Here is a 15,987-nt window from a genome sequence, read left to right on the forward strand (position 1 = left end):
CTTTTTTTAACTATTTATGTTGATGCATAGAGTATACCGCAAGTGATGTGCATTTATTGATATAGCAGCACTATGATATTAAATTCCACAACTATTATGACCTGCACAGTGATGTCTGAGCGCAAACACAGAAGTAGTATACTTTTTAATGCTGCACTGCATCCTCACACAATCTGCACCCTCACACACACTGCACCCTCACACAGAATAACACTCTACTGAATACAACATATACTCCACACAATACAACTCAGTGCCACATAATTATATGCTACATAATTACAATGCAACATACGCTCCAAACAATACCACTCAATGCCACAAAATTACACGTCACACAATTACACTCTACTGAATACAACATACACTCCTCATAATACCACTCAGTGCCACATAATTATATGCTACAAAATTACACTGCGCTCAACGCAACATATACTCCAAATACCACTCAGTGCCACATAATTATATGCTACATAATTACACTGCGCACAACGCAACATACACTCCAAATAGCACTCCGTGCCACATAATTACACGCCACATAATTACACTGCACTCAATGCAACATACACTCCAAATTCCACTCAGTGCCACATAATTACACTGCACTCAATGCAACATGCACTCCAAATTCCACTCAGTGCCACATAATTACACACCACATAATTACACTATCGCCCTCACTCTATTTATCTATTTATTTATTTTTTAAGTTTTATATAGCGCTGGCTAGACCCAGAGGTATCAGAGTGCTTTACATGATCAGGATAGAATAAGGCAAACATAGTATCAAAAGCATACAAACAAAGTAAAAACCACTAAATTACAAAAAACAAGGAGGGATGAAACGGGAGTTGAAGCAATATAATACTGGTAATACAGTTAGAGTGGATTAAAGGAAGAGGGCCATATTTTAGAGACAAATATGGTTTAATGAAATGAGATCAGGGGTCAGGCACAGGTTAGGTTCCCCAGTAGTAGTTAAGGAGGTGGGTTTTGAGGTCTTTTTTGAAGCTGGCGTGCAAGGGGTTACACCGCAGGTTTTTCGGGAGGGTATTCCATATAGAGGGGGCATTTCCAGAGAAGAAGCGAGATTGTGTGGTTTTCTTTTTGTGCAGAGGAGGGATTAGGAGGAGGGAACTTCTTAGAGGACGAGTGGTACCAGCGATATGGAGTTTCTTGGATAGGTACTGCGGAGTGTTTGGTGGTATTGAAAAGATTTACAAACCTGTAACAGACATTTTCATTCAGCTTGCTTGAATTATTCATCCTGTCTTGAAATGTACCATTTACACTTACCTGTGCCAGGTCTCTTGGTGCTAGAAAATAAATACAACTAAATAATATTTTTATACAAATTATGTTGGTCCGAGTTCAGTCTTTGTGTGTGTGTGACATCATTTGCTGATTGAGTGTGTACAACAAATGCTTAACACTACCCTCTGATAAACCCTTACTACTTGCCCACACTACTACAAGTAGAGTAAGGTGCTATCTACTTTTACCTCTACCTACCTTTCCACTGGACTCCGTTTACACTGTATCTCATTTTGGTATAGCATACACCGAGCCAGCTTCCTGCTCCGCAGTACTTTTCCTCACACACATCCCACACATGCACAGAACCAGATCAGGCGGATTGTTTTTTTTTATACATTGTTTCTAAAGCATGGACTGGCCTCCCATTTCACATTGGAGCTGCCTCCTCTCTTTTTAAGTTCCACAAAAAACTGAAGACCTGGATTATTAATCAATCTACCATAGGTAGAACTAGGCGCACACACCTGCTCGGCACCAGGTTACCCTCACGGGTGGTACTCCACTTTACAGATACACATAATATAACGTCAGTGTGCTCCAGTAATACTTTCACTAATACCCTTCTCCCATACACAAGCATTCAAGATGCCAAGGCTTTTCCTCTAGGAACCCACCATCAGTGGGCAATGCTTTATAGAGCAGCTGGTGAGGCATATTTGCATTTGTTTTTCTTCCACTACAGTTCATTCAGTATGTAGTGGTTATGTTGTAAACACCAATGAAGGTAATCCAACTAGTTCCCACATAGACCTTTCAGTTGTGGTACTCACTACTACTATGAAACGCCCATCTATTCATGTTAAGTTACCACTGTGCTCAGATTTCTTCATGCAGCATGAATTCAGGTGTTCCACTCCAACCTCAGACACAGAATCTTGCGATTTGACACCTTAAGGCTTCAAATTTTACAGTCCTCTGCTTCTTGAAAATGAAAGCTTGCACTTTTTAAGATTTTAATTAATGTCAAATTGCAGTTTTGTCCGGTAGGTGTTAATGTAATTATCAGCCTCCCACTCATCCTTTCCCTTGTACCATATGAATAGAGTACTTGTGACTGGATATGAGTGAAGCTCATTGAGCGACTGCCCAAGGATGATTATGCAGTAACTAATTTTTTGTAGTGTGTGCTGGTGATTGAGTATCCAAACATATGATTTGTAATGCATGTATTAATTTAAAGGAAACACTTGCTTGTTTTTCCTGGTAATGGGATGTTGTGAGTTCTGTGGCTGATTTTGATGAGTTCTCATGCATCATTTTAATACAAAACCTTATATTGCCCTTTGTAGGAAAGTAAAACTGATACCCTGAAAGGAATTTACGTTTTTTAAATTTGTATATGACTTTTATTCACGTGATCTTATTTCTCCCATTTTATGTTTAGCTAAATTTCTTTACAATTCCTTACAATTGTTTTATCAGGTAAAAGTGTTATTTGTGAGGAATTTGGCTGCTACAGTGACGGAAGAAATATTGGAAAAAGCTTTTTCAGCGTTTGGAAAACTGGAAAGGGTGAAAAAGCTAAAGGACTATGCTTTCGTTCATTTTGAGGATCGAGATGCAGCAGTTAAGGTAACCAGGTTTTTTTTATTTAGGGTCTGAATTTGGTGTATGATTTATGCTTCACTTAAAAGTGCATTATAAAGAAGTATTAATTTTGAATCCGTTATTAGAAATATTTTCTGATTTGTTTAGGCAATGTCTGAAATGAATAGGAAAAACTTAGAAGGTGAACACATTGAAATAGTCTTAGCTAAACCACCAGACAAGAAAAGAAAAGAACGCCAAGCTGCTCGTCAAGCCACTAGAAGCTCACCGTAAGTAAACATGTGTTTCTTATCATAACATTAAGAATAAATGAGATACTCATGCTATGGGTCTTAATCCTTGGGCTGTATTCAGGGGTTTACATAACCTATATTAGTCTTTCTGGGAGCATAGGAAAGGCATTTCTCTCTACTGTAGTCCACCCAGTGTATAGATTCTTAACCATGGACCTAATGAGAGCTAGCTGAATTTGACCTTTAGCCAACATGTTTCCATCACTGTTGTTGTATAACATAGTTTTTAATAAAATGTTGGAAGATTGAGGTGCTATGTTTTACCCTTTCGACATGTTTCCATAAAAACAGTAAAAATCTCAACCTGTACCCTCATAGCTAGACTTCCAGTCACTAAATTCTGTACTTCCATAATTCTGCAAGTTGCCCTACACGTATATGTTGTAATTGTTTCCCTTTAAAGGTATGTTTATACGTTAGCAAGGTGATCTAACTCCACATAATTTATACTAAATAAGATTACGTTATTGGGCTTCTGATATCTCCTACTTTTGTGTGTTGCCATAGTTATTGCTTAAACATTTCAATGTTTAGATGTAGATCAGAAATTGACCATGTTATTACCCTTTTCTCCTTTTTGATATAAATCAACACGGCATAATAAGGCTTGACTTTGTACAGAACATCTGAAATGTCATCAATACCTGGCCTCCACTTCAGAGGGCATAGCTAATTTACAGTTCCAGTTAGCCATGTTAGGAGGTACAGTAAGGAACCCATCATAATTTTCTCTGGTTGCAGGATGCTGCAGGCCATGTTATTCAGGGAGGAGATAGTTGCTTGATTGAGTCTTCAAAAATCACCTATTTTTCTTGGTACATAGTGATGGGTGATTAAATTGATAATAGTTCTGACTTGAGATGTAGAAAATGCTTTTAGCTTAGAAGTGGTCTTTGTTTATGAAAATGGAATTGGACCACAAAATCTTGCTGAGAATTAATGTGCCTTGAATCTCCCCTTGTTAAACTAAATGGGGTGTAATCTTCACACTCCTTCCTGTTAAATAGAGGTATGAAGCAGGCAAGTCTCTTATCCTTTGCAAATACAACAAGCTTATGTTTTTACCAATAAAACAGGTAGGTTAATTTGAGGAGTAGATGGGGTCCTGAATTGGAAGACTTGATCTCATTGTATGCAAATAAGCTTAGTTTGTTTCTTTTTTGCGACTGCTGAAGGTCTGTAGCATATTTTATCATTTACCAGTCGGCTTCAGTATTACCGGAAAAACACCTACTATATCTGACAAATTCATTGTGCCATGTGCCACAAACAAGATTTAGGTTGATAATGGAGACTAAAGCATTTAACTATTTAGGGATCGACGTAAAATGAGATGAAGATTTCATGAATGTAATTTTATAATGATACTAGATTGGCCCAAATTGCGAAATACTAGATGGGGTCCCTAATGGGGATTGATGCACTTTAAAAAGTGGTTGCACTCCGAGGTTGTTGTATGATTTATAGAGAGCTCCCTGTGGGGTGGCTCTATATATGTATACAATTGAATGGGACTTAGTAGCCTTATCTAAGCAGTTGTCGGGGATCCAACCGTGACTCGTAAAAATAGTTTGTAGTGTAGAGGATGAAAATTTGCAGTAGTCCACAATGTACCCCATAGAAAACCATAAAAGTTATGTTTTAGGCTGACCTAGTGAATTATTTTACATTGGGTCTACTCTTCTAGAATGCAGCTGTAATCCTACAAAGACTGTCTCATAAGCACAAGCGTGTTTTGGCCCTTAACTTGGCTTCTGTATCGTGCATTTTTTATTACTTAATCTTTTTATTGCAAAAATTCACAATTGAGAGAAAAATCTGAGCAATCATGACAAGTAATATTGTAGTACAGATGGAGTATACAGATAATTATCTTCACATTTCCACAAAAGATCAATAGCAAAAGTTATTTTTCTCCCTGTTGACCCGCACATATAAGAAAAGCTAATCTCTTCAATTTTTTTCTATAACTATTATGTTTGAGGCATATGAGCTGCAGATCTCACACTTAGCATTAGATCGCCATCTGGTGTTTGGTTCGGATGCTTGCACGTTGTTGTTGTCTTGGAAGAAGTCTTTGTAGTCACAAGATAGGTGACTCCTCCCTTGGACGATAGTGCGCATGGGCATCGACTCCATCCTTAGATAGTTTTTTCCGCCATTGGGTTCTGGTGCAACTTTTGCGCTCTGGTTCGAAATCTATACTTTAAACTACTTTGACGCGAAAAACTTCCATAAAGTATTCGAATTGACTTCGAACATAGTCAGCTTCGACGCAACTTTCTTTGGCTCAATTCTGGTTGTCGATGTGGGCTGTTGGGCCTATACACGCCGTGAGGCCTACTGCCCATGGAAAGGACGCCATTCAAGAAATGCCCCCCAGTGTGGAGAAAAATTCCAGCACAGCAACCATCACAAGGTCTGCAACCTGTGCCTATCAGCTGAACACGACGAGTCCAGCTGTCCAGCCTGCGCATCCTTTCGATCGAAGAAGACCATTCGAGATCAAAGGGCTCGTCGACACATCATGCAGAGATCCGCTCTGGAACCAGTGGACATCTTCGAAGGCCCAGATGTCCCAGAAGAAGATTCCGAAGATCTCCAAATCGTATCAGAGGCAGAAGACTCTGACGACCCCATCACTCCTGGTCAATGAGGGAGTACTACTGCTACTGCCCCTACCCCAACCCCACCACCAAAACCAAAGGCAATGGTCAAGACTTCGCCTACTGGCCCCAGTCGCGACAGAAAACACACTTCAGAAGCCCCGCCTTCGAGCCCGGCTCCGAAGAGAAAAGAAAAGCCTTCCGGTAGCTCAGGACCGAGCAAACCTCATGTACCAATCCCACCTGCACCTTCGGCACTGAAACCAAAAGAATTCTCTGCTCTGAAATCTGTTCCGACGCCTTCCACCTCTAAAGACAAATAGGCCCCGAAAACCTCGAGGCCCGTGGATAACCTGGCTTCGAACGTTTCCAAGCCTTAAGATCCCGCTTCGGCTCGGAAACCAAGAGCCTCGGAACCAAAAGCTAAGCCTAAGGCCTCTACCACGCCTCCTAAGGCCAAAGCCAATAAAAGTCGACACCAACCCCGCTCAGAACCGAAATAATCTGCGCCGAATGCGGCTCCTGAGGAAGAGGAACTTTTTCATCCGGATCCTGTCGATCCTAAACGGAAAAAGATTTATATTGATCCAGAAACAGGACATGTCACCACTGTGCCATATAGGAAGAGGAAGTTACCACAGCACCTGCTCCTCCAGTTCCTGTGAAGGACTCTGCCACATCACCTATACATCCTTCTTCCCCTATACTTCCTTCTAGCCCACTTCCTCTCCCTAAATCTATTACACCTCCTCAAACAGACTTCTCCACCTCATACTTCTCCACCTCATACACCCCCAGATGATGATGATGATGATTAGGACCTGAGGGTGGGGAGTGACCCAGAGGACCCTTTCATGTATCCAACCGACCCACATGATTGGGAGTACCCTATCCCAACAGATATACCAGACGTCCCAAGCCCACACACATACCCCTCAAAACCATCTCCCCAGACAATAATATTGGTTTTGGACATTTGATTAATAGGTCTGCCATCTATCATGGCGTCACAATGCACTCCGATGCAGCTGAAGAGGACTTTCTGTTGAATACATTTAAACAGTCCCAAAAGATGGAGCAAATATTGCCAATGATTAAGAGAATCGTTAAACATGCCCCCGAAGTGTTTAAAGATCCCGTACGTGCCAGGATTCTTAACCCTAAAATAGAAAAAAAGTTTAGACCTGCCACTCCAGATCCTGCTTACATTAGGGGACAGCTGCCTTTGGATTCTCTAATAGTTTCCAACTCTAGAAAGCGCGCTCCAACTCCCAAACCTCCGGGGAAACGCCACCCCCTGATAAAGAATCCAAATTGCTAGACGCTTCTGGCAAAAGAGTAGCTGCGCAAGCAGCCAATCACTGGCGCATAGCCAACACGCTGGCACTGCTCGCAAGAAATTATAGGGCTCACTACGACCAGTTAGAAACCTTACTACAAATGTAAATGTACATGTATTTATATAGCGCAAATCACCGACACGGTATCTAAGCGCTTGCTTAGGGAACCCGTCCTGGTATTCCCCTGTGAGATACCCCGGCAGGGTATCCACAAGGTGAAAGCCAGGCATCCCGCCGCGAGGGGCCGTAGTGGAGATTAAGCAAGCTATTGCCCATTAGGCGCAGGGTCAAGACTAATTTGCCTGACCAATATAAAACACAAGAAAATGATCTCATCCAAGAGGGCAAGCTAATTTTAAATGCGTCAATAAAATGTGCACTTGACGCAGCAGACACTGCCTCTAGATCCATCAATACCAGTGTGCTCGTTAGCCGCATGCCTGGCTGCGCATCTCCGGCTCTAAGCAGGAAGTCCAGACCACCATCCTCAACCAGCCATTCAACAACTTTTTGGCCCGGCTGTGGACACTGCACTTGAAAAAATTAAGAAAGACACTGAGACGGCTAAGTCCATGGGAGCTTTACAGTCTCCACAAACACGGGGCTCCTTTTGTCACTCCTTCTATAGAGGGGCCTCCAAACACATGGGAGTAGACAACTCATCTTAGTTTAAAGGCACTACACAAACATCCCCCAATAAAGGATACTTTAGAGGCGGATACAGAGGAAATAACAATAAAGGAAGAGGTTGAGGTAATAACACTCGTACCTCCCCCACCACAAAACAGTGACTTCCCTCCACTCCACCCACACCATCCCACCCCAGTCGGGGAGAGATTATCACAGTTCCTACCGGTCTAGAATTCCATCACAACAGACAGGTGGGTGAGACAAATTATCCAGTATGGTTACTGCCTAGAACTTACAGCTACCCCCCACACACATACCACCCAAGAAGCGTCCCATGTCCACAGAACATCTTACGCTCCTAAAACAAGTGGTAAGAGGTTCGCACTGCTTCAAAAGCACGCAATAGAGACTGTTCCCTTACAACATCAAGGAACAGGGGTTTACTCGCTGTACTTCCTAATACCCAAGAAAGATGGGACTCTAAAGACCAACACTCGATCTCAGGCCCTCAACCTATATATACACTCAGATAATTTTCATATGATCACTCTCAAACAAGTGCTCCCACTGCTACAAGGCGAATTCCTTGCCACACTAGATCTCAAGGACGCCTACTTCTACATTCCATACATCCTTCTCACAGGAAGTATCTAAGGTTTGTAGTGGACTTACAACACTATCAGTTCATAGTCCTTCCATTCGGAGTCACAACTGCACCCAGTGTTCACAAAGTGCCTTGCAGTAGTAGCAGCCCATCTGAAGACAACAGATCCATGTCTTCCCATATCTAGACGACTGGCTAATAAAAGCCAAGTCATTCAATCTTTGTGTTCAACACACTCATCAAACCATTCAGACATTACACAACTTGGGGTTCACAATCAACTACGCCAAGTCGCATCTCCAGCCCTCTCATATACACCAATATCTGGGGGCCACAATAAACTCCTCCACAGCTCTAGCATATCCCAGTCCAGCCAGGATAGCCAGCACACAAGCCCTCGTCACAAAATTTCAAGTCCAACACTGTCTCCCAGCCAGAGTGTTCATGCAGCTCATAGGCATGATGGCATCTTGCATTTTTATTGTACCATATGCAAGAGTTCAAATGGGTTCATTACAGGAATGTCTAGCACATCCGTGGAATCAGGCTCAAGGATAACTTACAGATCTGGTGTTGGTGGACAGCCGTACACATCCCTCTCGACAGTGGTGGAACACAAAACTTGTCCAAAGGGTGGCTGTTCCTTGAACCTGTTCCACAGATAGTACTCACAATAGACACATCACTCACAGGATGGGGAGCCCATCTCCTTGGACATACAACTCAGGGCAGATGGACCACTCAACAAAAAATGCTCCACATCAATCACCTGGAGCTACTCTCAATATTCCTAGCACTAAAATCTTTCCAAGTACATGTACAAAACAAAGCTGTTTTGATCCTGACGGACAACATGACAGCCATGTACTACATACAAAAACAAGGAGGCACACATTCTGTGCAACTGTCCTAGCTCGCACAGAACATTTGGAGATGGGTCATCCCACATAATATATATCTACTGGCCGAACACCTTCCAGGAGTTCACAATCAGATTGCGGATCTGTTAAGTCGACAGACACAACAGATTCACGAATGGGAACTACATCCCCACGTTCTACCATTTTTCCACATGTGGGGCCAACCAGACATCGATCTGTTCGCCACACATGACAGCGCAAAATGCCTAACCTTCGCCGCCAGGTTTCCACACCCGTTGTCCAAGGGCAATGCGACATGGATGAACTGGTCAGACAGATTTGCGTACGCTTTTCCGCCACTCTCACTGATTCACTAGTGGTATGCAAGCTCCGACAACAGTTTCTCAAACTAATCTTAGTGGCACGCCAACTGTGGTTCACAACGCTGTTGGAACTCTCCCTAGTTCCGCACCAAAAACTGCGCCTGTCCCCATCACTGCTAACGTAGAACCATGGAGCGATCAGACATCCAGATCAGCTAAATCTAGCGATCTGGCTCCTGAAGTCCTAGAGTTCAGTTACCTTAACCTACTACCGGACTGTATGAACATCATTAAAGAAGCCAGACAACCGACTACTAGAGCTTGCTATGCTGCAAAATGGAAAAGATTTTCCATTTACTGCAACAATAATCCTATTGATCCACTGGATGCTTCCATCCAGATTATCATTTGCTATCTACTGCACTTGCAAAAATGTAATCTAGCATATTCATCCATACGTTTACATCTAGCAGCACTCGCTGCTTACTTCCAAAACAGACAACACTTGTTACTATTTAGTGTCCCTTTAATTAAAGCCTTTATGGAGGGCCTAAAAAGAATCATTCCTCCTAGGTTACCACCCTCTCCATTGTGGAACCTAAATATTGTTCTTACCAGGCTCATGGGACCCCCATTTGAACCTTTACACAAATGTGAACTACAGTTTCTCACACGGAAAGTAGCTTTCCTTGTTGCCATTACCTCTCTCCGAAGAGTAAGTGAGATCCAGGCTTTCACCATACAGGAACCATTCTTACAATTGCATTGTAACAAACTGGTACTCGGAACAAACCCAAAATTCCTTCCTAAAGTCATCTCTCCATTTCATCTTAATCAATCAGTGGAGTTACCAGAGTTTTTTTTAAAACCCAGACTCTGTAGCAGAGAGAGCTCTACACACCCTAGATGTTAAAAGAGCCCTACTTCATTACATTGACAGAACCAAATCCTTTTGCAAAACAAAACAATTGTTTGTAGCTTTCTCCCCACCACATAAGGGGAATCCCTATCTCTAAAGCTGGGATTGCAAGGTGGATCGTTAAATGTATCCAAATATGCTACCAAAAAGCGAAACGCACATTAACAATTCCTCCTAGGCGCACTCCACACGCAAACTAGGAGCCTCTATGGCTTTCTTAGGGAACATTCCCCTAGAAGACTTCTGTAAAGCAGCAACATGGTCTACAACACACACCTTCACTAAACACTATTGTGTTGCCATTCAAGCCAACCAGCAAGCTGCTGTAGGTCAAGCTGTTCTTAACTCTTTCAAACTACTGCAACCGATACAGGTGACCACCGCTAGGGGGGGATACTGCTGTATAGTCTGTTAAGTATGAGATCTGCAGCTCATAAGCCTCAAACGGAAAATGCTACTTACCAGCATGCATCTGTTCTTGGCATGTAGAGTTGCAGATCCTCACACGCCTCCCCGGGACCTGTATTTATTCCAGTTCTATCTTAATTAGATATACATACATGGACATCTTTTTTCTTTCTACTAACTCAATTTCCCATCATGGCGAAAAACAATCTAGGGATGGAGTCGATGCCCATGCGCACTATCGTCCAGGGGAGGAGTCGCCGATCTCGTGACTACAAAGACTTTTTCCAAGACAACAACAATGTGCAAGCATCCGAGCCCAACACCAGATGGCGATCTAATGCTAAGTGTGAGAATCTGCAGCTCTATGTGCCAAGAACAGATGCATACTGGTAAGTAGCATTTTCCTTAATAGACCACATATAACCAGAATAAGATGTCTAACTACACCTTAATCTCAGAAAGAATTACGCAATTAAGCTTTTATCAATGAGCTACCTTGCTTGATCTCAAACTAAATACCTTAAAGGAGCAGGCTGAAGAGGTGAAAGTCACGCTCTCACACTAACATACGATAGTCGGTTCGTAGATGCTGAATACTGAGTAATATTAATGAGGGAGTGTAACAAATAAAAAATAGTAAGACCGTGTAAAATAAAGGATTCCACTCTAGTTTCATTACATATGGAATTGCTGTGCCACGTCGTTCATATTGGGGAATAATGTTAAAAAATGCTTCAATGAACCTCTATTTTGTGTTACCGAGATTAATTAATCGAAGAAATAACACCTCGTTATAGCAGTAGGATTTCACATGTAGATAAAGATCAAATGAATCCCTTTATCCCACAGTTTGGGTCCTTCAGTTTTGTAATCCAATGTTCTTCATATGTATGAGTCCTATTTGCATTGCTCACCCAAGATCAGCCTGCATGATACGAGGCACCTTTTTTCAGTGAGATCATATTCTTAGATGCAACAGCAAGTAAGAAGTCAGAAAGTTGAATGATCAACTTGTTTGTCAAATTACTAGGGGGTGCAGCAGATACCCTATGCCCACTCTTTTTGATTGTATATTAATGCTGATCCTTAAAACTGCTCATCTGCTATTGTCACATCCCAAAAAAACTGATTTTCAACAATCATGCAGTATATGAATCAAAGATGCACGCTAGTTTTTGCAATGCCAGCCAGTGTCATTGGCCCGAACTGGCTAGGCCCTGTAGTAGTTGACCGTGGAAGCAAAGGAGAGACTACTCAAACTATAGAAGCCGATGTAGATGCACCATTTCTCCAACTTATGAGGTAGCGGGGAATCAAACGGACGCGGTGAGAGCACCATGTAGTGCTCAAAGGAACCGGGCTAAACATGATGGTGGAGGGAAAAAAATGTCTAAAAATAGAGCGGATGCCTATGCGCATTAACCGCAATAGCTGGAGTCCTGGTACCCCGTCTCTCAAAGACTCCTTTGGAAGAAAAAAAACTTGCATTTACCCAAGCCCCACACTAGATGGCAGGAGTATGCACAGCATATGTATCTACAGCAACACATGCCACAAACAGATGCTCACAGGGTAAGTAACATTTTACTTATTTGGTTAGCCAAAATTTTAGGTAATTTTTTTTCCATCAGTACTTAGCAATACAATAGGTGATTCAGAGTGGCTTACCTTCTGAGTTTTCAAAATGACATAGTTCGGGAGCATTAAACAGAAGATAGTTGATTGTAGTATAAAACTCATTGGGGTAGAGTAAACTGTTATTTTGTGGCTTGAAATGTCTTCTGGATTCACATTGTTTGAACAATTCCACTTTGTAGTGGTTGGGTCCGCAAGTGTTTTGTTAATCTTTTCTCAGTGGGTGAGGACATAAGCAGAGCCCTTTTATGATGCTGATTGGAATACCACAATGCACATGTGCGTGCTAACCACCTTTTTAATTAATTTTTTTCCTGCCATTTAGTACAAAGTGCATCGAGATAGCTCTTGACTTTTTCATCCAAGATCGTCGTACACCTTAAGAAAAACAAGTGACAGAGAAAGTAATTTAGAACGATGCTGAAGAGCGGTTTTGCTCCGTGAACTTTACTGGATTCACATGCTGTGCATTATTCCGCCATTTAGTGGTTGGGTCCGGATTTCTCCCCAAAAATCCTTAGTCCTTCTTCTGTTTTTATTTCTTGTTGGTGGTGGGTGTCTCCATTTAAGTTATCGTGCTTTCTCCGGAAGCTCCCACCTTTGGTCACCATCTTCAGATAATTTTTTTCCACTGTTTGGTCTGGATTCATTTAGAAGGATCTCTAAAAATCGGGAGGAAAAAGTTGCCAAAAATCGAGAGAAATTCACCAAAAGTCAACCAGAGCGACTAAGACATCAGAAGAAGGTACCGGAGAAGTTCTGGGAGCAGGACAAGGTATCCTCCGGGACGCTTCTGGAAATGCACATGCAGGGTAATTCCTGTATATGGAGATGGAGAATACACCATTCCAGTTCCACCTGCCATAAGTTTGCCAAGAAGGACCAGCACCAAGTCTGCAACCTCTACCTACCAGTAGATCATCGTATTTAAGATTGAAACGCCTGTTCAGCATTCATCTTAAAGACTCTGAGGTTAAAAGAGCAACAGAGAACAGCCCAACATACCATGCACGACCAACATCTCGCTCCAATTTTGAGACTTGGGTCTATCCAGCATTAAAGAGGAGAATGTAGCCAAAGGTCCAGAAGGAATACGGAGGCAGACATCCAGATTGTGGATGCCACCAAAGGGGGCAAGAAGACTTTTCGAACAGGTAAGAAATGCATTGACCATGAAGATGTTGCTCGAGTCACAAGAATCCAACTCTAGCTTCTCGAAGGGTGTATCTGCATCGAAGCACTCAACCACAAGCAATGTCTAGAGAGAAAGGTACCCTTGAATGCTTCAAAAAGGATACCACAGCGGTAAACGCACCCAAAAAATCCAAGACATTGAAGGACAATAGGAGAAAAGCTACATCTGCGTCAAAATAGGAGTGGTCAAAAACAGAACAATACGGTTCACCGAACACCTAGTCTTCGAAGGACTCTTCATGGTTGAAGAGAAAGCATGAAACTCCTGATGTCCAACAACACACAGCCGAGATGGATAAAAAGAAGACTGCTCTAGCTGAAATGGCCAGAAGAAGAAAGACTTTGAAAATCTCAAACAGTTTTGTATCCCAAATAAGTCTTTGACATCGAAGAATCGAGGACGAATGCCTCGAGGAAATAGATCCACCTTTAGCTCTTGAACCTAAAGAAGATCAAGAGCAAATCTTCTATGAGGAGGAGGAAGAACAAATCTACCAGGGTACTGAGGCTTCAGAGTACCATGACAGATGATGGCAAAATCTGGAAACACTCACCTGAAAAGGTGCAGACACCTATCCTTCAAGCCCATCACCACCTGAAGATATTGGGATTTAGAACCAGGTTCTAAATAAGGCAGCATATGGATATGGTGTGCAATTAAAGAGGAAAGACAACAATCATGTATTTTGCTAAAAAGTCTCCTGCCCACATAATCAAAGAACCAATATTTACCTATGCTCTCTAGTGTTTTGGATCAAGAAAATTAGGCATTTAAAGAACCAGCAACATGTAAAGCTGTCACTCTTATGGCAGCAAAGAAGTAGAAACATTCTCACAAGGATTCAAGCTATATAAAGCGCAAAGTTCCAGCAGATTCAATATTATCTACAGCCGGCTTCTCAGAGTAGCTCGTGAGCTAGCTTTCCAACTATGTGTAAGGAGCTAGTCTGTGTATTGCCTGGCCTAATATTTAGAGTATATTTTTACCAAAATTAAAAAGTGTATTTTCAGAAACAGTTATGAAAAATCATGCAGCATTGGGAGACTTATTACTAATATCATTACCTCCAGTGTCGTTCTTTACTAACACTATAGATGCATTCCAAATTGAAGAAGTCTTTTTTACATTACTGTTGGGAATTCTGCACTGGGGTTGGTAATTTTGCAATGGGTGACCACTAATGTAATTATGTATGATGTGTACAGCACTAATAAAATTAGTATTTCAGGATGGTTTTCATTTTATATAAGTAGCTATTACCACTGTAAAGTTTGGGGACCCCTGATGTACTGCTAGGACAAGAGCTAACGTCCCAAGCACAAAAAGACCACCTCCAGGTGAGGAGAGTAAGAGTATGGACCCCAGGGAGCAAAAAGTTGAAAGGAGTGCTGCAAACCAGTGGCGTAGTACAAATTCCAACACTAATTTGTCACACCTACCAACATTGGGAGGAAAGTGGTGAATTGATGAGACACATCCCAGAGCAGTACCAAAAGAGGGCATCACACCTGGTGGCGAATGCCATAAACCACGCCAATACCTATTTAAAATCTGCATTGAATGCAGCAGAAACATCAAGCAGATAAATGATGATAGGCATCACAGAACGACATCATGTCTGGTTAAGAATTTCAGGTTTTAAACATTCATTGGGAAACAACTATTCAGGAGTTTGGTTGACTAGACTTAATCAGTTGATAAAGGACAATGAAACAGCAAAATCAATAGGGGCTCTACAGTTAGAGGCAGTATGCGTAGGGGGTACCAGTACCCTCACAGTGACCTTTGAAGGTTCATTTAGCAGCAATAGTGGCGTACACAAGGGGTCACATTGAAAGAAGTTTCTTCCCATCACCAGTCATTAAGTGGTTCTTAGAATGAGCAAAAGGAATTGCATATGAAGAAGGTGCCTGCACCCACATGGAATTTAAACAGTGTCCTCACGCAATTGAACCGATACACAAGACTACATTACAAATGTTCTCACTAAAGACTTCTTTTTTAGTGGCCATCACATCACTAAACAGTTGGAGAGTTACAAGTACTCACTTTACAGGAACCTTATTTTCAAGTTCACAAAGACAGAATTGTCATGAGAACCGACCCACAATTAATATCAAAGCTTCTCTTGCAGTTCTACATAAGCCAAAGTATTCAGATACCAAGTTTCTTTCAAAGACCTAAAACGCACGCAAAGAGGACATTACACAGTAATGTGTTGCAGCAAAAAGGACAAAGGCTGACAGTAAAACAAACCAGCTCTCGTATCATTTCCAAATAGGTTTCTAGGCAGGCCTGTAACC

The 15,987-nt window shown here is 41.9% G+C and overlaps 1 protein-coding gene across 5 annotated transcripts in view; it reads left to right on the plus strand.

The window, feature by feature from the left end:
• The window catches only part of LOC144823835 (heterogeneous nuclear ribonucleoprotein R), a 413,049-nt gene that overhangs the window by 340,594 nt on the left and 56,468 nt on the right, over positions 1-15,987 (plus strand). For all 5 annotated transcript variants that reach the window (XM_078682698.1, XM_078682699.1, XM_078682697.1 and 2 more), the window contains 2 exons: positions 2,746-2,895; positions 3,019-3,140. In XM_078682698.1, the coding sequence (XP_078538824.1) occupies positions 2,746-2,895; positions 3,019-3,140 (272 nt within the window). The remainder of the gene's footprint in view (positions 1-2,745; positions 2,896-3,018; positions 3,141-15,987) is intronic.

This window comes from Lissotriton helveticus, chromosome 3_1, assembly GCF_964261635.1.
Source record: "Lissotriton helveticus chromosome 3_1, aLisHel1.1, whole genome shotgun sequence".
NCBI classification, from domain to species: domain Eukaryota; kingdom Metazoa; phylum Chordata; class Amphibia; order Caudata; family Salamandridae; genus Lissotriton; species Lissotriton helveticus.